The 20,522-nt window shown below is 45.1% G+C and overlaps 1 protein-coding gene across 1 annotated transcript in view; it reads left to right on the top strand.

Moving 5' to 3' along the window:
• Positions 1–19,558, top strand: part of xrn2 (5'-3' exoribonuclease 2) — a 37,579-nt gene extending 18,021 nt beyond the window's left edge. The window contains 14 exon segments of the mRNA XM_030109854.1: positions 433–540; positions 791–880; positions 997–1,073; positions 1,440–1,522; positions 1,995–2,092; positions 2,459–2,538; positions 2,684–2,740; positions 3,964–4,032; positions 4,716–4,844; positions 6,108–6,223; positions 14,436–14,496; positions 18,635–18,749; positions 18,752–18,873; positions 19,339–19,558. Coding sequence (XP_029965714.1) covers positions 433–540; positions 791–880; positions 997–1,073; positions 1,440–1,522; positions 1,995–2,092; positions 2,459–2,538; positions 2,684–2,740; positions 3,964–4,032; positions 4,716–4,844; positions 6,108–6,223; positions 14,436–14,496; positions 18,635–18,749; positions 18,752–18,873; positions 19,339–19,408 — 1,275 coding nt within the window. The 3' untranslated portion in view covers positions 19,409–19,558.
• Positions 19,559–20,522: the final 964 nt, after the last annotated feature.

Here is a 20,522-nt window from a genome sequence, read left to right as displayed (position 1 = left end):
TTTCACTGTATTGCTCCAGACAGTTTCTTTAAAATTAGCTTTACTTTTAGATTGTTGGCGCTTTCAGTAGTAATTGTTTGGTTTTGTGAAAATATAGATGTTTTCATCACGTTTACTCTGCGGTACAACAAAGAAAAAAAAAGTTTGAGTTCAGAGGTTGTTGTTTCGCCGTGGAACCTGAGCTAAAATGAGTTCGACTCTCCAGAAATGAAGCTTGAGACAAAAGTGGCGTGTCTTCTGATTTGTAAAGCCTTTGTATTTGTTCGACATCAACCCCCCCCCCCCCCCCCACACACACACACACACACACACACACACACACACACACACACACACACACATACACACACAGAGCAGAGTCATATTGTGAATGCGCAGGCAGAAAAGTGTTTCCTTATTAAAGTGTGCGGCGGTTTGCATGTCGATCCGCAGGGCTGTGCCTCCTGGAAGTGGTACTTCCCGTTCCACTACGCTCCGTTCGCCTCCGACTTCAAAGACATCAAAGACATGTTCACAGAGTTCGAGAAGGACACCAAACCGGTGAGAGGAACTTCTCTTCTTTTGTCTCATCTTTCTCAACAGTGTTTTTTTTTTTTTTTTTAATAAAGAACAAACGAATCGTATCTCCACAGTCCAGTCAGACATCAAGAAAACAAAACCATCCCTACAGCTGTTCATTAAAAATACTGTAGCAATAGTGAAGTGTGCTGTGAGGATTTCTCGCTGTTGTTTTCTATCCGGTGGAGTCTGAGTGAAGAAGTGATGAGCGTGCGACGTGCTCTCTGTGCAGTTCAAACCTCTGGAGCAGCTGATGGGAGTGTTTCCTGCCGCCAGCGGAAACTTTCTGCCCGAGACGTGGAGGAATCTCATGAGCAGTCCAGTGGGTCCCGTTTCAGATCAATAAAAAACACACAGATGTCTGCGGATTGCTCATCAGATTGAAACAAACAAATTCAAACTGTTTCAGCTTCTCTTTTTGTTTTGTTGTTGTTTCAGGATTCGTCCATCATTGACTTTTACCCCGATGACTTTGCCATTGACCTCAATGGAAAGAAATACGCCTGGCAGGGTGAGTGTGTTCCCCTATAACCATCAGTATATATGCTAGAATGCTCATTTTCTCTTAGATTATCTTGTTAAAACAAGTTCTGGAACTTCAGTTAATGTTTTTCACTTCCAAATTGCTGCAACTGTGCAAAGGTTATTTCCTAGTGGTTAAAAACATGCAGACGCGTCAATGCTAGACCGAGCTGCTTCTGACTGTGATTACCAGCAATAAGATCTGATATCGGTTGATTTCTATCTGTTGGAAAGCTGTGAACATGTCAGTCTCTGAATTGATGACTGAAATGACAATAGCCAGGGTTTCCTTTAATGAACAGCGACAAGTTATCAATCAGTCAATCCATGACGCTTCCTTCCTGTTTGTCTCTGTGAAGGTGTCGCCTTGTTACCTTTGTGGATGAGCGCCGCTTGAGGGCGGCTCTGGCTGACGTCTACCCCGACCTCACCGTGGAGGAAGGTAAGGAAAAGCCGACCTGTGACCCCAAAAAATAGATTAAAAATTAAAACTCAAGTCTTAATAAATTCCACTAAAATCATCATAAAATTCACTAAAACACAGTAAAAACCACTGATGCACTGCAAGATCCACCAGAAACCTAGAGCAACAGTAGGAAACCCCCAAGCAGAGACCCGTCACAGTAGAGGACGCATCCATATGCAGAGTCTGGACTGGGAGTCAGGGCACTCTGGAGGCCGCTGATGTTATTGTTATCCGTCTACTGAGCCTGAGCAGAAGTGTTTCCTGTGGCTGTGGTGCACATGCACTGCAGCAGCGTGTCAGAGAAGTCCCACTCAAGTTGAAATTGGTTCAGAATAGTATTTAGTTATCATACCTGCTGGTTTATCTCTAGTTTAACTGATCTAGCGTAAAGCCTCCAGTTGTTGCCGTCTCGCCCTTCATTCGCTCTCGAACGTCTCCTCTGTTGCAGTGAAGCGAAACAGCCTCGGCAGCGACGTGCTGTTTGTGGGGAAGTCCCACCCGCTCGCCGACTTCATCCACGAGCTGTACCGTGCTGAATCTCACGAGGTGACCAGGCACACACACACACACACACACACACACACACACACACGAGATCCCAGTTTCAGTCCAAATCAAGGCGATTCACACTTTCCAGTGATGTTTGACTGGTTCGTCAGCCTCCTGTCTGCAGTCGGTCTTTGTGCTGCGAACATTGATGTTGGATGTTCTCTCTCCAGATGTGGAGCGAGCCTGTGCAGGTGTCGCCCACTCGGGATTCAGCCTGCTTGATTATGCGATTTGCAAACCGCATCGCTCGCCGGTTGAATTATTCATGGCGAGCGCGTCTGAACAGCGGCGCGTGTTTGAGCGTTAGCGCCACGTAAAGCGGACGTTTGAGTTGCAGCCCTGCCTGTTCTTTGTCTCCGTCAGGGCACTGAGATCCCCGCAGAGCTGTGCCATGGAATCCAAGGTATATTAAATCTTGATGACGACCCTATTCTACCAGATAAGTAAGAAACGCCGGCTCTACTCTCACTCTCGTACGTCTCGTGCGCTCTTCCTAACGCTCCCACCCAAACAGAGGAGACGGCGGTCGAGCGCGGCCGTGACAGACGCCATGTTTTTACCAGCGTTGTGTTTGCATCTCCCCCTCAGGCCGGTGCAGTCGCCCATCCCGTTGCTACGCGACATCTCTCAGAACTTTGCGATCGGGTGAGTCGGCCATCTTTTATTTAAGCAGAGTTCACATGTATTTATGTTTTTATCATTTTCAGAGGCGGTGCGGTTTCCTCAGTCGTTCTCAGTCAACAATACATTCATTTCAATTCGGTTTGATTTCATCAGTTGGGGCTGGGGGATCATGTGATCGTGCTTCCTGATCACTATGAATTTCTGATCGATCACGGCGATCAGCTGTGAGCCCATTTACACTAGACGGGTCTAATTAAAGGGGTGTAAGATGTATGGTAAAGCAGTTCTCTCCAACCTTTTTTGATCCACAGACTGGTTTTAAAAAGGAGAATTTTCCTGCAGGCCGACAACACGGTGTATGAAAACGGCTGAGTGATGCACTGAAGGAAAAAAAGCAAAACCTGAAGGAGTTCAGTGCAGGACAGAAATGCCAATGAAAATGGCACATATTTCAAAATAAAACTCAGTGCAGACTCATGGATATCTAAATATACACTTTCAAATTAAATCTGTTAATTCTCTCTTTGCATCCGGGTTCCAAATGATCCTCAGATCGGAAAACATTCAGGACTTGAAACGACTTCCCTCTGGTGTTTCATAGTTTCTGTGTTCATTGAGTCAAAGTGCTTCTTATATTGTTCCAATACTCATCTTTTTTAATCTGCTTCATTCAATATATGTTAATAAAGCATTTGATTTCTGGTTTGCATATTTTTCAGATGCTTTAAAACTTATTTTTAACAACCGTGATAAAAGTCGAGCTCTGACAATATGAAAAACTATCGTGGGTTCGGGAGTTTTTGTTGCCATATCGCCTCGGCCTTTCGCCAAAAACAACAGTCATGATAACACAGTTTTTAAGAGAAAAGCCCATCAATGCCGTTGGTTTTACCATAAGGAAACCTGCAGAACCAGACTCAGAGGAGACTTTCTGCTGGTTTCTGTTGGGCTCAGAGGATGGAAGAAGAGACAGTAGAGGACAGAGAGGCAGACATGAGTCCAGACGCTGCTGCTGTTCCTCTCGGTCTTCTCTTCCTGCATCACGAGGGTGAACAGACATCAGGAACAGTGAGAACATGAAACACACAAGGCAGGTTGAGGGGAAAATGACAACACTTGACACGAACCATCACAAACTCAGGATCTCTCCTACTTTTTTTTTTTTCCTTTTTCTAAGAAAAGACGGTGAGCTAATGGAAACTCTCACCGCCGTCAATTGAAAATGATTCTCTTCTTCTTTCCAGAGTGAAGTTCAAGGATCCGGCGTATGCAGATGGCTTTGTGTTCAAAGCGACCCTCCTGAGTGGAGCAAAGTGAGACTTTTTCTATTATTGTTATTTTAAAATTGATTTCAGCTCCTACGTTTCCTTGCACAGCGCGATCGGCTCTTTCACTGGAGGCATGGAAACAGTTTCTCTTTAATGCTCTTGACATTCCATGAGGGATTTACCTGGATGCCAGAACCCAGCGAGCGCTGGTTACCGTCCTCTGCCTGAGCCGCACGCTTGAAATCACAGCATGGATATCAACAGATCCGTGTACATTACTCCAGTAGGAAGCCGTTTTGGTCTTCAAGAGTTCCTCCAGGGATTCAGTTCAACTTCAGGAGAGAGACAAACTGTAAAGAGCTAAAACCTGGCTTGAGTTAGCGATAGCGCGGCTCACAGTGCTTCCTGGAAGGACTGTTCCCCGAGTGGCGAGTGAATCACGCCGAGAAGAGCAACAAAAAATTCGACAGAACACTGAACCGTCTCGTCTTTCTCACATCGAACACCAGACAGAGTGAAGTTGTGAGACATGGTGGAGTGTTTTGAAAGCAGCTGCAACACAGTCTTGGGTCTTTGATCCACATCTTTAACAGATTACAGCCCAAAAATCATCTGTATGACTGTGACGGGAACAGTCTGAGTTTTCTGATGCGTATGTTGAGAAGCAGAGGATTTCTAACCGGTTCAACCTAAACTTTGTGGGTTTTCGTTGTTTTTGCTTCGTGCAGGATTCCACCGAAGGTGCTGAAGCCGGGCGACTGGGAGAGAGGGAACAGGGAGCCCTGGAAGCCTCAGCTGGGCTTCAATCCCAACAGGCAGCAGGCTCATCTGGACCAGTCTGGATTCAGGGCTCTGAGGTGAGCGCCTGCGTTTGGGGCCCCGTTCGCCAAGATTAAGTCAGATTTTCAGGATTCCTTTCAGGCTTCTGTTCTGGACCCGGCTTGTCTTCCCTGGAGCCAGATTAAAACTGGCAGACAACTCTTTCATTTTATATTTAAAAAAAAAAAAAAAAAATCCTGATTGAATTCTGTGCATTCATATTTTCTAAAATGAATCCCAGCAGGTTACAGTTTCGTCTATAAAACACCAGGAAACACTCGAGCCTGCAGATAAAGAGTCCAGTGTTGCATGAGGATAAACTCTAATAGCATCAAACAGCGGCCTGTGGTTTTCTCAGTTACTCAGTACTGTGCTCTTTAAATAAATAAACGTGTTTGAATGTTTGCATCGCCGCTCAAACGCTCCCCATTAACCAGCCATCCTTGATTATGATCTCAGCCCTCTACTCCACACATTGATATTATCATTAAGGAAATGTGAATAATTGAACATCTGGCTGGGTTCGACTGTCGCGCGTCGGAGAATTAATTATGCACGGATTTGTAGAAATGCAATGAATTGGTTTTTCCTCCGTCTTCCTTTTCTCCCCGGCTTAACTATGTGGTTAATTCAGTGATTTAGGCAGTTATGTGCCTCGAAGGGGCCAAACGGGCAGGTGGTGGGAGGATCGAACAGGAAAAACACAGAGAAAATGTCTAAAAATATGAGTTTCTGCTTGATTATGAATCAGTTCTGTGCAGACAGGAGTGTGTGTGAGAGGTAAGACACGTGAAGCTGATTTATGAAGCTTCCTTTTACTGAAATGCAGCCTGTTCAGCGCTGGAAATGTGTTGTCTGAAACAATTTTTCAGGGTTAATCCAAACCGGCATCACTACTAATCTACAGAGTGAATGAACGGGTTTACTTCAGAGAGTGTGTGTGTGTGTGTGTGTGAATGAGCTCTTCTGGTTGAACCCAGAGAGGGTGTGTACGTCTGCGTGTCCTTGTTTGCTTCCCAGCCAGCGTCTGCTGACGCGGCGCATACAAAGCGGAGTGTGCACGATTCACGCAGCTGCTCCATTAAAACGGAATGCCTTTACGGTCAATGCTTGTTCCTTGACTTTAACAAAGAATAGTTAAAAAAAAAAAAAAAATGGAGGCCACACTAGCATATATGTCAGTTAAATTCCAGATTTCTTAAATATGCAGCAGGCCTCAGTAAATATATCTGCTTTATCTAGTTGCTTAGGGATCATATCTGTTTACAGTTTTGTTTTGTTTTTTTAAATCTCCTTTTCAGTCACAACATGAACAGAAACCAGGCCGGTCAAGGACAGTACAGCAAGGCGCCGCCGCCGGGCAACTACCACCAGGGAAACTACCGTTCCCACGGCGGAGGTCACCAGTCTTTCCAACGTAAGGCGCCGCTCTGAATCGACGTTACGCCCTCAAAACCCACCGACAGGTCGCTGAGAAGCGGGGCCGATGGCTCAGAGTGCAGAGGTCAAGGGAATACAAGCCGCTGCTGCTTGATGTAGTGTTTTTTTTATTTTTTTTCCTCAAACGGGCCTCAATTTGCTAGTGAGGTTTTTAATCTGTGAACAACTGAGAAAAGATCCATTATCTGCATCCTTTTTGTTTTAATTGCACCTAAATCTAAGCTAACAGACAGTGGAGTTGAGTTTAAAACTCTTTTCTACTCCTCATATCTGTAGAACAGCTGTGGACACTTCAACCCCAGTTGAATCATGAAGGTATGATGGAGTCGTATTCTGAAATGAGACCAGATAATCTGCTACTTCTCCCCAGTTGGGAAATTTACAGTGCATCCAGTCGATAACAGACGCGTTGCGTATTGTTTATTCTTGCTATATTAAGAAATGGAGCCATTTCGGTTTTGTCCAGAGGACATTTCGATGGATTTTGTTCCAGATAGCACAGGTCTGAAAAGTGAGGGTTTTCTGACAGTAAATGACAAAGCAGCAGACTTTCTGTTGGAATCATCATCTCAGGTGATCCAGCTCTGAATTAACCAGACAAAACAAGGTGCGTGTTTGGTTTAATGAGTGAACCGCATCAGACGAACATCTTGGAAGTCTTGAACGACCACAGAAGTCGGGTGAATTGTTGGGTCTCGTCCTTGAATTGAGCGGTGCAGGCGTCGTCGTCGTCCTCCTCCTCCTCCTCCTCCTGCTGCTGACCCAGAATACCAGCCCCATTCACTCCGCTGCATCTCTTCCCTTGTGTTTGGTTATTACTCTCTTATCGCTCCTCTTCAAGGCGACCTTGCTTTCCGTGACATGACATGAAAAGCGAGGTCATTGTGAATCTTTAATGTACACGAGAGCGATTCCAAACATGCCTGCTTCCATAAGCGACGAGTTAAGAGACTGTACAATACTGGGTGATCCGGCTTTTGTTCCCTGCAACAATTTACTGCTTCTTATTTATTTATTTATTTATTTTTTTTCCTTTCAAACCAGTTCTCGAGTGGAGGTGACTGGAAATGTTTTAATTTGTACGTCAGACACTTGAGGCGTGCCCTCTGCTCTTTTACTCCCTCCTGCTGCAGTCGCCTGTATGGAGAGTGTACAACATGTCTTAAAACGTGATGTGTGTGATATGATGGATGACAGCTCATCAGCACTGGATGAAGCACAATTAAAAAGACGAGCACATTTCAGCAGTGAATTTTAATCACAAAAGAAAAACTGAAGTTTTCACCAGAACCTCGTGGGTAAAAAGACAAGGATGATGTTTGAACAGCTTGATGAATGGATTGATTATTTAGCTGAATGGAAGAGAGTAAAAAGTTGTCTCTCTTCATGTGATTCACACTTTTCTAAAAACTTGAAATAGCCACGTCCTCCCAGCAGCAGCCTCCGATTTCCTGTCGGGTGATAACGCCACAGCTCAGCCGCCTTCCTCTTCCTCGCTCCTCGTCACACCCGGAGGCAGAATCTCTCTCCCGGCTCCCGATCACGGCCTTTGCCCGGCCCCGGCCCCGCCGGTCCTCCGCCGGCGCTCCTCCAGTCTGACTTTGATGGTGCCAATTTGCAAGTCGATGAATAATCTGATCTGGCCGCGGCCGGCGTGCGGGGGTCGCGGCTATTCTGGTGCCACTTGATGCAGATGGGGGCTCCTGGCTCCTCCGGATCGCGGCAGCACCTCCCCTGGCCTCCGCCGCCCGCTCCTGGTGTTAAACTTGCCAATTACTGGACCAGGACTTTCTCTCTCTCTGTTTTTTTATTGAATCTCTCCAGGCTCTGGAGTTTATTTCTGTGGAGAAACTGTTATTTTAATGAAAGAGAATCGTTGCACCACTTCAGCTCAGGGTGATTTTATTACATCATTTCAAGTACCTGCAACCGAAATGTGTCATCAGGAGGTGAAGACTTTTTTTTTTTTTTTTTTTTTTTTTTTTTTTCTATTTTCGTGGGATTCTCCTGAAATAATAAAGCTCCGTTTGGTGTCCATTTTATCTGAAAACAAGATGACGCATGAACATTGAATCATCAAACTGTGTGAGCGCTGTGGTTCACGATCCCACGCAAACTTCGTCCTACATGAGCCGAAGTGACGAGTTTGTAACGTGTTTGTTTTTTGTTTTGCGAAAACTGGGAGGATGATATGGGGAAAAAATAGCAACATTAGTTTTTCTTTGCTGTCGTTGCCTGGTGCACATTCAGAAAATATCTATATTTTCACAAAAAAACAAACAATTATGACTGAAAATTCCAACATTCTCATGAAATGTTGTTCCTGGTATTTCGGCGGGCCGTTGGAGCCTCTTGCGGCCGCTTTTGGCCCACGTGCCTTATGTTTGTCACGCCATGCTTCAGACATTGATCCAACTTCTGATTACTGGATAATCGGTGAAGGGGTGATTTTGGAGTCACCGATTCACCTCAGATGCTTGTTTTCAGACTGAGAAAGGGAACCAGAACACAGTACGAACCCGCCGCCGTCTCCGAGCACCTTACAGGCCTACTGGTGTCCAATCACAGTGTGTGGACCTAATCTGGGTCTTACCGTTTGCTTACTGTGAAAACTGATCAAGTTTTAGAAGCAGCTGGTCTCTCCTTCATGTGGATGAATCCAGGATCTTGTCTTTCTTGTTTACGCCATGTTTTCAAGGGAAACTTAGTCTTTTCAACTTGTCGTGCTTCACTGGTTAGTTTTTGTGTTCTCTTAACTGTTTCCATTTGTTGTTGCAGTGAAAGCTTTCCTCATAACCAATCAATACGGAAAATGTTCATATTGTCACATCTCTATACGTTGACTACATGGTTTAGTTTTTTTTAGAAAAAGGGACGTGAAAACAGAGGGACTGAAATGTGGACCAACTGAAATATCGGGAATGTGATTATCCACACGAGTAGGCCTCATTCTGCCGCCGGAGGCCGGAGGCTGCAGGCTGGCTTTTGTCCAGATAACACTTTCTCAGGGCCAATCCTCCGCTCGGCCAGTAATCACTGCAGGCTTTGCTGCTTTTTCTGTCCTCTTCTGTGTGTGTGTGTGTGTGTGTGTGTGTGTGTGTGTGTAAAAGGGGGGCGGGGGGGGGTTGGTGGCTGATTAGTGTTGTGGGAGAGCAGGGCCAGTAATGAGACTGTGGAGTGGCTTTGCTGGACACAGCAGCCCCCCCCCCCCCCCCCCCCCTCACCCTCCCCCTCCCCCTCCCCCTCCTCCCCTCCGCGGTGATAAAAGCATCCGGCAGGATCCCGCTGGATTGGCTGTGCGATGCGCTCTGAAGTGGGTTGAAACCAAAGTTAACTTCCCCCTTTTGACGGCGCGGCTACCTCCCGCGGCGATGCGTCAACACGCCGCCGCGGGGCTTTGTGCGCCGCGGCCGGACCGGCCGGCGGCTAATAACCGGCCCGGGGAGTCTCCGCCGGCGGCCATTGTTGCCCTGACACGAGGCGACACCGAATTTAAGCAGGGTGAGGGGAAAAGTAACGGCTGGGTCCGGCGGCCACGGCGACTGATGAATTCGTACTGAACTGAAGTAAATGTTTTACAGAAGATGTTATATTTCCTCTTGTTGACAGAACTATTCCTGGGTAAACCTGTCCAGCCTCAGCAGTGACAAAACATGAAACCGATCAACTAATACTTTGAAAATGTTACTGTTTTAGATGTTAAACCTGACTGTTACAGCTTCCTACGTCTTATTAATCACTTGTCAACATAGTTTTTGGATTAAGTGGTTCTTTTCATAAGCCTGGCTCCAAAAATATGAATCTTAAATTTGAATAAAAAACAAAACTCTTAAGTGACGAAGGGCAGCTCTTGCTGTTTTATAGACCTGCTGCTGCTGATCCAGTGAAAAGAATCAACAGAAGTCCAGTCCTGTAACAAAATAATGCATTTGAGTTTCACCTTGAAGTAAACCCAGAAATACAGAGTGAAGTCATATTCAGTTCATTAATAGTTCAGATAAATAACCATCGTCCCACAAGTTTTGCATGAAATTTCCAAAACTGGGTTGTTGGAATATGCTGAAACCCGCATGAATGAACCGCCGGCGGGCAGAAGTTAACGCTTTTGAGGAGCTTAAAGAAAATCTGCGGCAGGAAATCAGGTTTCAGCCGTTTGAAGTGTCGTCGTTGGAATTTACAGTTAGGAAGGAATAGAGATCCTGCGTTGCGGCCAGCTTACGCGACAACGCATCGATTTGGCTTTTTCATTTCAGAAGTTTTCCACGTTTCCACGGCAAGATTTGCAAAAAAATGTCTCGTTTCCACAGAAACGGCGGGAACGCCGAAAAGGTTGTGGATGACTGTCAACTACAAAATACAACTGTTGGGTTTAAATGAGCTGCTGGAGTGAGAGTGGCGAACTGGACGTCGCTCCAGAACGTCTGGGGAGAGCAGAGTCGACTGAAGTTTTCTTACTGTGCGTTACAAATTGGAATCTGTTATATTCGATGTCAAATCATTAGTTTCTCTTTCTTCAGCAGATTTTTTCTTTTTCCTGTATGTTTTCGTAGAAGACTGACAACGCCTGCCCTCGTTATTCTCCATTTCTCAGTCAAGCCAGCCGCAGCGCTCTTCGTCCAAGGTTTTAATATCCGACTCATGAAGCAGAAAGTTGGTGTCCTGCTTCTGTTATCAGAACTGAGCCTGCTGGATGAGAATGGATGAAAGAGTTTTTGATTTGAAGAAAGGGTTGACAGTACTGTGCTTCAGGCCAGCTGTCCACAGCAGCCTTCTCTCTCTTCTCAGCGTTAATCCTGGGCCTGTGAAGCAGCAGCAGCAGCGTACGGAGAGGCAGCCCCGGTCTTTCCGTGGCCTCGTCCCTCTTTTGTGCGGCAGATAGAAAAGTTACTGTCCCGCCTGTGTGTCCTGAGCCCAGCCGGCTGGACGGGATCTGAGTCAAATAGTCGCTGCAGTGATTGAAAAAAAAAGAGGTGGTGAGAGAGACGTTTAGTTGTTTAGCGCGGTTGTAATCCCGGCGTTAATACAGTGGCCGCAGCGCGTTTTAAGGATTTGGAGCGTAATCCTTTGTTGGCTTTTGTCCGGCGCAGACTGGAGGTCTATACACTTTCAGATCATTGTTAATTAAGGAGATTGACAGGTGTCCACTTGTAATTCCCTCCTTTGAGTCGTCGCCGGTGATGAGAAAAAGAGGAGCGCGGCGTTGTGGAGTTATAATTGGAGCCCGACTGGGTGGTCCACTTAAAGTTTGTTGGCGGAGGAGATAATCAAACATGAAAACTGAATGACAAAAACAAAATGATAATGTCCCGACAGCAGTGCGCCTGCTGGCGGCTAATTGTGTGTTTCACTGCTTCTTGCGCTGGTCAGCAGAGCGCAGACACAGCATTTCCCACTTGACTCTGCTCTAATTTATCTGCTGATGCAGATTATTTCAGTGTTTTGTTGTTTTTTTTTGGGAGGTTTTTTTTTTTTTTTTTCATCCATTTGTTGCTGAAGTGCTTCATTTAGGACTCCTGATTTCTCCTCCTCACATTCGGGTTTCTATCAATTATCAAATGGTCCAAACGAATCGAGAACCCCAAAGTCTCATTGCCTTAATTTGATATCCAATTGGTTTATTTTCAATCAACTAAATTATGATTTACACGCAACTGTCAGGGGAGATCATGATTTTGTTTAGAAAGCTGATGCTAACCTTTGATTGTGCAACGAGAACGGTTTGAAGTATTCAGCAGATTCCCACCCAGGTGAAATATTGCATCACTTATACGTTAATTTACTTCAATGACCGAGCTGCTTCTCTGTATTTAAACGCAGCAGGACGCTTCTTTCTTGGTTTGCATTATTTTAGAATTCGTTTGCACCACGTCTCTGTGTTTTTTGCGTTTCATTTCAGTAACGTTTTGTGGTTCCACAGCAAAGTTTTGAGAATGACGTCAGTTTATGTGGAAAGAACACAAATGCTGAAAACTGTGATTTTCTAATGATGAAGGCAAATATTTGTTAATGCAACCTGTTTTCATGTGGATAACTAGCATTCTGTTTGATTTCGACTCTTTTACTCGTTGAGATTTTTTAAAAATCTGTTAGATGTTGATTTTTTTTTCATAGTCTCCATATTTAGCCGTCGGCCCATGACTGTTTGTTAGATAGTTGGATCTGTAGATTTTTGGTACACTCCCGTTGTTTGTGTCCACTTGTAGGAAATTTGGTTTCGTCCTCCTGATGATTTCCTCTCGTCATTTAAATTGCGAGTGTGAGGGCGAAACCTCGTTGCTCCGGAAACCGTTGTTTTGAGTGCGATGCGGCAAGTCGATGTTAATCAGAACGAGGCCCCGCAATAGATCCTTGAGGAACGCCTCAGGGGACTGTGCTGCGATGTAGAATTTCTTTTTTTCTTCATCATCACGTTTTCATTTCTGCCTTAAAGTATCATCTGGTCAACGAGCCAGTGTTAAGCTGAATATTAAAAAAAACTACATCCAATCTAATGCGATGCAGGGAAATTAAAGAGTTCTGTAAAGTGTTTCCTCAAAGTCAACCTTTCTGCCTGTACTGTTGCCTTCCAGATCACGCTGCTGTGTACCTAATGAAGTGGCTTCAGTGTGTTTCTGCAGACCGACTCCAGTCGTCTTTAAGGCATCAAGTGTTTGCTGAAGCCCCGCGGTGAAATGTGTGCAGAAATTTTAATACAAGCAGTTTGAACTTCAGGTGAAAACGTGACTTTTAGCTTCAGCTTTTGAGCTGTAGTTTTTCAGTCCGAAGCCAACCGGGCCGCCTCGGTGATCGCTGCTTTTCTAGCGATGGGTGACGAGAAATGTGTGTTTCTACCAGTCAGTCTACTTCATAGTCATAAATGTGTAAACGGGGCTTGAATCTTTTTAAGATGAGTTTAAGATGAAAACGTCGCCCAAGGTGGAACTTTTTGAGAACACTCAGACTCTGTCTCCATGGAAACGGAGGAAAACGCAGCTTTACTGAAACACTGCCAATTGCACACGTGCAAAATAGTAGTTCTGCACATGCTCAGTAGGTGGACGGTCAGAACAGCGTTTTCCTCCAGATCCTCATGGATTTCTGGAGTTGACAGTCACGGCAGTAACAGTCCGACAGCATGTTGTCCTCTGCACACGTCTGTGGTTTCGTTATTAAAAACAAAGAGCCCCCTAGTGGCCCGACACGCTAACTACATGATTTTCAAAGCGTTGTCATGTGGACGCCCTCAATCTCAGGACTGGTCTGATTTCACAACTCATTTCAATATAATTCCGAGAATCTTCTCTCCTCTGCTGAGAGCCAGCTCTCCGTAAATAAAGGACTGAGTGAACTAAAACCTCTCTGATCGCCTCAAACACCGTGAACCGTAAAGGCAGATCGTATTGAAGTGTGTGTTTCTACTCAAGTAGCTGCGTGTGTGTGTGTGAAGTTGTGAGGCTTGTCCCAGAAGTCACTGCTCCAGTAATGGCAGCGTCTCGATCGGCGCCCCGTCTATCAAACATCCTCACACATCAGTCCAGCGTCGGGGAAATTACATCTCTGGATTTTTTTTTTTTTTTTTTTTTTCCTTCCGTTCTCTCTCCCGAGCTCCGCCCAGGTCGCTGAACGTGCTCGCTGTTCCGCGGCACCCTTCACCAACCCCGAGGCTCGGCCACTCCACCGGCCCGCCCCGACAAACAAACAAGGCTGCGATTCGCAGCTGGTCATCGCCGTGGCAACAGCAAACCTGGAATAAGCTTTTTTTTTTCCCCCCTTCTTTAAGTGTGTCTTTGTGAAGGGCCTGCAGCGATGGAGCCAGGGTACTTGAGGCGTCCACAATGCTGCCGGCTGAATGCTTATTTCATTTTCTGAACAAAAAATGCAAATGCGGCGCTCCTCGCCTCACAGCCCCCTCCTCCTCCTCCTCCCCCTCCTCCTCCCCCCCCACCACCCCAAGCCCCACGTTTGTAAAATCTTAATTCTGTCGCGGCAAACTGATTCGTTCTGTGTCCACGACAGAAACGTTCCCATTGATGTGCTTTTGTTTTCCAGGTTAAACTCTTTTGTTTAGCGTCAGCGCTTCATGTCAAACCTTCACGCGTTTCACCTCCAAACAGGAGACGTGCGTGTTTAAAGAACTCTCACGTGTTCCTGTGTCGCGAAACTTGTGGGCTCAGCCGCTCGTCTCTCTTTGTGTGTTTTGTTCCCTGCAGATTCCAGGCAGCAGAGCTTGCTGGGGCCGGCTCCCCCCTACGCCCAGCCTCAGTTTCAAAGGTGAGTCCAGCACTGCAGAGGAAGCTCGCAGTGGGCCGACGTCTCCATCTCAAGACTCCAACCACGACTCCTCTGCACATGATTCAGTTGAAAAATTGAATATTTTGGCAGTTTTGTAGTTGTTTGTTTGGCAGAAGAAAGTCCAGCTCTGACAGAAACTCTGAACTGATTTGATCATTTGGGATGTGATAAGTGACGCATACCGTGTCTTTATCCAGAGATGAAATTCAGTCCATCACTTAATCAACAATCCTTGAAGCAGGATTTCAGCTCAGGAACCAGATTCAGTCCAGTTTCATGTGGAGCCAGCCAGACGGGGGAAAAATTCCATAACCTTGAAATGTGAAAATCGAAGTTTTTTTTGTTGTCGGAGCACAGAATAGACGTGATTTTGTTTTTTTTTGTTTTTTGTTTAATTTTTTACAAATTTCTCAAGAGTAGCAGATGCATCACTGATAATCGCTTTGCTGCAGTGAAAGCTAGCCCAACTCACTGCTAGCAAACTGTTGTGGCGCAGAGTGTACGTGAGGATAATGTAAATATTTCACAAAAATAAAAAAAGGCCAATGAAACCTGACAGCATAACGTTAAAACTGATGCCGTAGTCATCACTCACTGATGTGTCAGATGTTCAGCTGTGTCCGATACTCAAATGAAATTTGCAATATAAAAAAAAAAAAAATCTTTGTGCCCTTTGAAATTTGATTGGCGGCCATGATTGGAGCCTCTTGTGGGCCTGTTTTGGCTCACGGGCCTTATGTTTCACACCCATACATATTACTGTCAAATTGGCAAACCTGTGCTTTAAAGGGTTAATTTTAATGACCGCCTTCTTAAAGGTGAAGTTTAAAATGTTTTGGCCTCCCTTCAAAAATCTTGTAGCAGTCCTTCAAATCTTTATAAAGTACAAAATGTATAAAACCTTTTTTGTAAAGACTCTCAGGAACAAGGTTTTTGTGAACCAATTCCTTTCAAAATGCTTCAAATTTCTGACATATTAAACATTTCTGACATATTTACTCAAAGTTCTCAATCTCCTGAGTGTCAGGATTAACACTCTTTTGCAAAACAATGTACTGACTGACTAAAAAAAAAATCTTTAAAGTCTGAAATCAAATAAGTTTGAGGAAAAACTTCTGAAATGTTTCATACTTTATAAAATCTAATGAGAGGATTAAAAGTTTTTTCTAAAACCAGAAAAAGTGTAAAAATCCTAGAATTCTCAGAAAATACTTAAAGGCTGAAACCGATTAACAAATATGGAAAACCCTAAATCTGTTAAAAATATCTAAATCCTAATAATAATTAGGATTTCGATATAGGATTAAAAGTCATTAACTGGAGTGATTATTTTGAATTCCTTAAAACATTTCTTAAAACCTAGTTTGAAACATGAAACATTCAGTCTTAAGTCACAAAAACGTCCACTAGAAGTCATGAGCAACCAACAGCCGTGGCAAAACACTTTTAGAGTGATAAGTGGTGACTGTGATGTAGTTTGCCGGCTGCCTGGTTGGTTTTGTTCGGTCCCGGCGTCGGGACGCCTGTGAGCCGCCGGAGGTTCCTCGGCGGAGCTGCTGGGAATCGAACACGCCTGTGTGGTCTCCCCCGGCCTTCAGCCTTCCACTCCGGCGCTCTGCCTCCTTTTCAGCGCTCGCCGCTGAATCCAAATCTTCTCCCCGTCACTCCAAAACAAATTTCTCTCGAGGAGGTTTGCGCAACTTAATGAGGCATCACTAATGCCGGCGGCGGCGGCGGCCCGCGGCGTTCCCCCCGCCGCCCGCCCGGCCCGCAACAGACCGGCTATTGATCGCGGCTCCTCTCCTCTCCAAAGTCCTAATCAGGTTCCTCCGGTTCAACTTTGCGCCGGCCCATTGTGGCGGCGTGTCAGCGCAGGTCAGTGGTTATTAGCGGCGACTGAAAACAGTTTCTTTAACTCCTCAGGATGGCGGGGCGGGCTGGAGAGGGGGGGATTACGGATTCCAGCGCTCGGTTAAGTCCGCCGCTGGCCGGAGTGTGACATGGTTCAGTAATGAGGGATGGGGCTGAAGATGCTCCTCCAGTGCGAGGACGGCCGCGCTGTCCGGAGGCCCCGGCCCCAGACCGGCGCCGTCCCTCCACGCCATACGTGAATCTGCTGGATTTCGTTTCATCCGGCCCTCATGTTGGAGGACGGGCCGTTTTCGCCCCTTTGACGGGCCGATCCCTCGGTAAACGCCAGTCGATGGGGTTTTAGGAAGAGCACTTCAGACCGGGATCACCGCGTCTCCATTACATCCGACCTCCACAAGTTAGCCGAGTTGGAGAAATTTCATTAAGTTTCCAAGGTGACGGGTTTCAGGCTTTTGTCTGACAAAACTCAGAAGTTATTAAATCTCCTTTAAAAAAAAAAAAAAAAAACTGAAAAGACATTTTTACCAAGGCGAAACTACAACTGAGTATTAACTTCTCATCTCACGGTTTTACTGCAGAAAATGATCAAAACCACCTCAGCAGGAACCAAAATGGCCCCAGAGCTCCACTGTTATGCCATCGATTGGTCTAAAACAGATGAAAATGTTTCATTTTCATTGGACAAAAAAATCAATCAAGGACAATCATTTGCTCTTCATGCAGAATCACGAGTTAAAGGTGCTGTAGGCAGGATTTTGCTCGTCAATGCTAATTTTTCTGTTTTCTGTGGATTAAATGTTAGAGTATCCACTGATAATCCTTTAGGAGTGTAGCATAACTGCACTACCGCGAGGGCGCAGCGTTTCTGTCTGTCTCTGTTCTGAGCTGAAAAGGAATCTCGACAGCTCCAGGTATCTTTGACCAATCAGAAGAGCCCTGGGGCTCTAACTGTGATTGGTCGAGGGGCGTTCGCTGCACGTTCTTGTGGGAGGAGCTTAACTTGCGTAAGGACGTGATGTCAGAGAAAACAGGACAGGATTGGCTGTGCTGGGTCTCAAATCACCATCTTAGATGGGTCAAATCGCCATCTTGCTGAGGTAACCCTAAGCAAGATGGCGGAGATGCGGAATCCTGCCTGCAGCACCTTTAACGGCTGGTTTAGTCTGAACGAACAGTGACAAAAGAAGGTCATCACTCTGAGCAAACGTGAGCGTTCATTTACATCTCAAACTGATAAATTTCAAGACTTGTTCTTTCCTCATGTCTTCAATCAGTACATTAAAAAAAAAAATGTTTAAAATAAAAGTGTAGGATCATTTGAGAGGGCGTCCAGGTACTGGAGCGTCTGTAATCATGTCAGTTTGTTCGTTGGTTGGTTGGTTTGTTAGCAAGATCACGGAAAAAGTTACGGACGGATTGCAATGAACTTTGGAAAGGTGGGTCTTGGGCTAACTTAGAATCCGTTAAATTTTGGTGATGATCCGGATCACTGTCTGGATCCAGGAATGTTTTAAAGGATTCTTTATAACTGAGCGATAGGGAGTGCTTCACATGGTTGGGCAGGCCCGCCGACAGGGGGCGTGTGCGGCATGCAGAATGTTCTTTATGTGCTTGGATGTACGCCTCGCCGGGCCAGTGTTGATTGTTGCTGGAGCGCCGCAGCACGTGGTGGGGTGAGAAACCTGGGAGTTGTGAGCGTTCAGCGGCGTTAGCATTCGGCTAGCGGTGCTAACGGCGGCCTGGACCTGTTTGTTGCTGTCGCTCGGTGACTTACGACGTTGGCAGCGGCGTGGTGCATGGTGGCCATCTATTTTCAAGTGTTGCGCTTCAAAGATGAGAGTTGATGTTCACTTTATGAGCATGTGACGCTTTGTTTACGTTTGAGAAGACTCCTGGATGCAGGGCTCGCATGCCCAGTAGGCGCAAGGCATTCTGGGAAATGTAAGTTTTCATTAATTTCAGCCGTCTTTGTTATTTAGACACATGTTGCAAGCTTTCTTTGCTTGAATAATGATTACATTCAAGTAATTGTATTGTGATGGTTTATGTTTTATTGTGTGACCTGTGGTCAGTTTGGTTGAATAATCAAAAACAAAAGACAAACACGACTCATACAGTGTGCATCCTGTTGTTGTTGGTGACTGGTTTGAGCTGTGGGGGAGGTCTGCGCGCTCTGAGTGCCGAATTCTAGTTTTGGATGTTTTCCTGCAGTAACAGGCTCGGTGTGGATGTTTTGTGTCTCCAGGCAGCAGCAGCAGCAGCAGCAGCCGTTCCGGTCGGGGGGTCACGGGGGTCACGGCTGGGACCGGGCCGTACAGTCGCAGCACGCCTACATGCAGAACCTGAACCGCGACCTGCGCGGGGGGCGGGGCCTGGCGGCAGCTACCAGCAGCGCTTCGACCAGCGCAGGGACAACTGGCACGATCGCCGCGACAACCGGGGACAACCACCACAGCAGCAGCAGCAGCAGCAGCAGCAGCAGCAGCAGCAGGTAGACACTTGGTCTGGTGGCATAGCAGCAGGGGGCGGAGCCTAATCCTCAGGAGGGAACTTTGACCCCTCTGTTTCCAGGCAGAAACTCCACAGACACTCAGGAGGATTCTGATTGGTCGATGGTGCTCCACCAAGCCCAAACTTTAAACAGTAGTCAGAGGGATGTTTTCACTCTTGTGTTTTTATAGATTTATGTTGCTGCAGTTCAAAAGTATCGGTCATTTTCAATAAAACCAGGATTTATCTCGCCGTTAGAAGTTCTCAGTGAAGGAATCTGTTGGAAAAAAGTCACTCATTGTTTTGAAACTGCAGTTCAGTCTCTGCTCAGGTCAACAGTTTCACATATTTAACATAAACTTTAAAATAAAGTCAAGGTTTTCTGGTCATCGGCTGAATTACCCGAACCTGAATTTTGTTTTTTTGTGTGTGTTTTCCGTGTGTGTGTGTGTGTGTGTTGCAGGGCTACAGCTCCGGCCGGAGCGGCTACCCCCCTCCCCCTCCGTCCCGCCGGTACGTCTGGAAGTGACCTGGAGCCTCCGGATGAACATAAAAGTTGTTTTTATGGGAACCAAGCCGTCGCCACGGCAACATGTAGTTCTATTTTCCTTTTTTTCAGTTTGTCTTCAATGTACAATACATTTTTTCTTACTTCTGTTTTGTTTCACGACTTCAAAAAAGAGGAACTTGTGTAGTTTGTGATTTTTATGAGGAAGCTCTCCTGTCGATTGATCGGAGGATGAAATGTTTATTTTCTCTGTCATTCAGCTTTTAAGAAAATTCAGCGAAATACACAAAAAAAAACAGACTTTGGTTGAATTTGACTGAAATTTACATGTAAAATTCAATTTTTAATAAATGTCGCAGGATTTTCTCGAAGTTAACAGTGATGTGAGCTTTTTGTTAAATTTGTTTTTTGGAACTTGATGAATAATTTAAGATTTTAATGAAGCATGAAGATTTAGAGATCAGCTGGAAAACAGAATCACTGTCGTTTCTCATTAAAAACTCTGAAACATACAACAAAAAGCTTCTTATTTCAACATCCTAAACTGGGGAAACGGTTGTGTGTCTGTGTTGGAAAACTTGTTTTTGAGCTGTGTTTGAGGTAAAACCAGCGGGACCAGTTTGTTGAAGCTCAGTCCTTTAACTTTAAATGAGAAAATATTCAAAATATGGAGATTTTACAAAGTGTGACATTTGGGAATCTCTTCACCAAATTTCACAATTGTAAATTTTTTTGTAGCTTTATCTATTAAAAGTACAAAATCACTTCTTTTATTTATTTGTTTTTGTCCTGATAGGATAGCTTTAGATGACTTTGTCAAAATGTGAAAAATATTTATTTCAACATTTTCAACTCAAGATTAAATGTGGAAAAGTTTGGATTGAAATTTAACCCCACATTTTTGAAATGGGAGACAAAAAAGATGTACACGGTAAAAGAATCTTTGAGGATTTTAAATATTCAGCTCCTTGAAATTCAGCATTTTCCCTTAAAGAAGCAGGATTTGTCTTTATATGGAACACAACTGAAAACATTCTCAGCTTCTCCTGATAAAAACAGAAAAATGCTCAAGTTTTTTCACTTAGTGTTGACAAAATCTGAAAAAGATGTTTTAAGTTGTTTTTTTTTTTCATGA

This window comes from Salarias fasciatus, chromosome 15, assembly GCF_902148845.1.
Source record: "Salarias fasciatus chromosome 15, fSalaFa1.1, whole genome shotgun sequence".
Taxonomy (NCBI): Eukaryota; Metazoa; Chordata; class Actinopteri; order Blenniiformes; family Blenniidae; genus Salarias; species Salarias fasciatus.
This window is presented reverse-complemented; position numbering and strand designations above follow the sequence as displayed.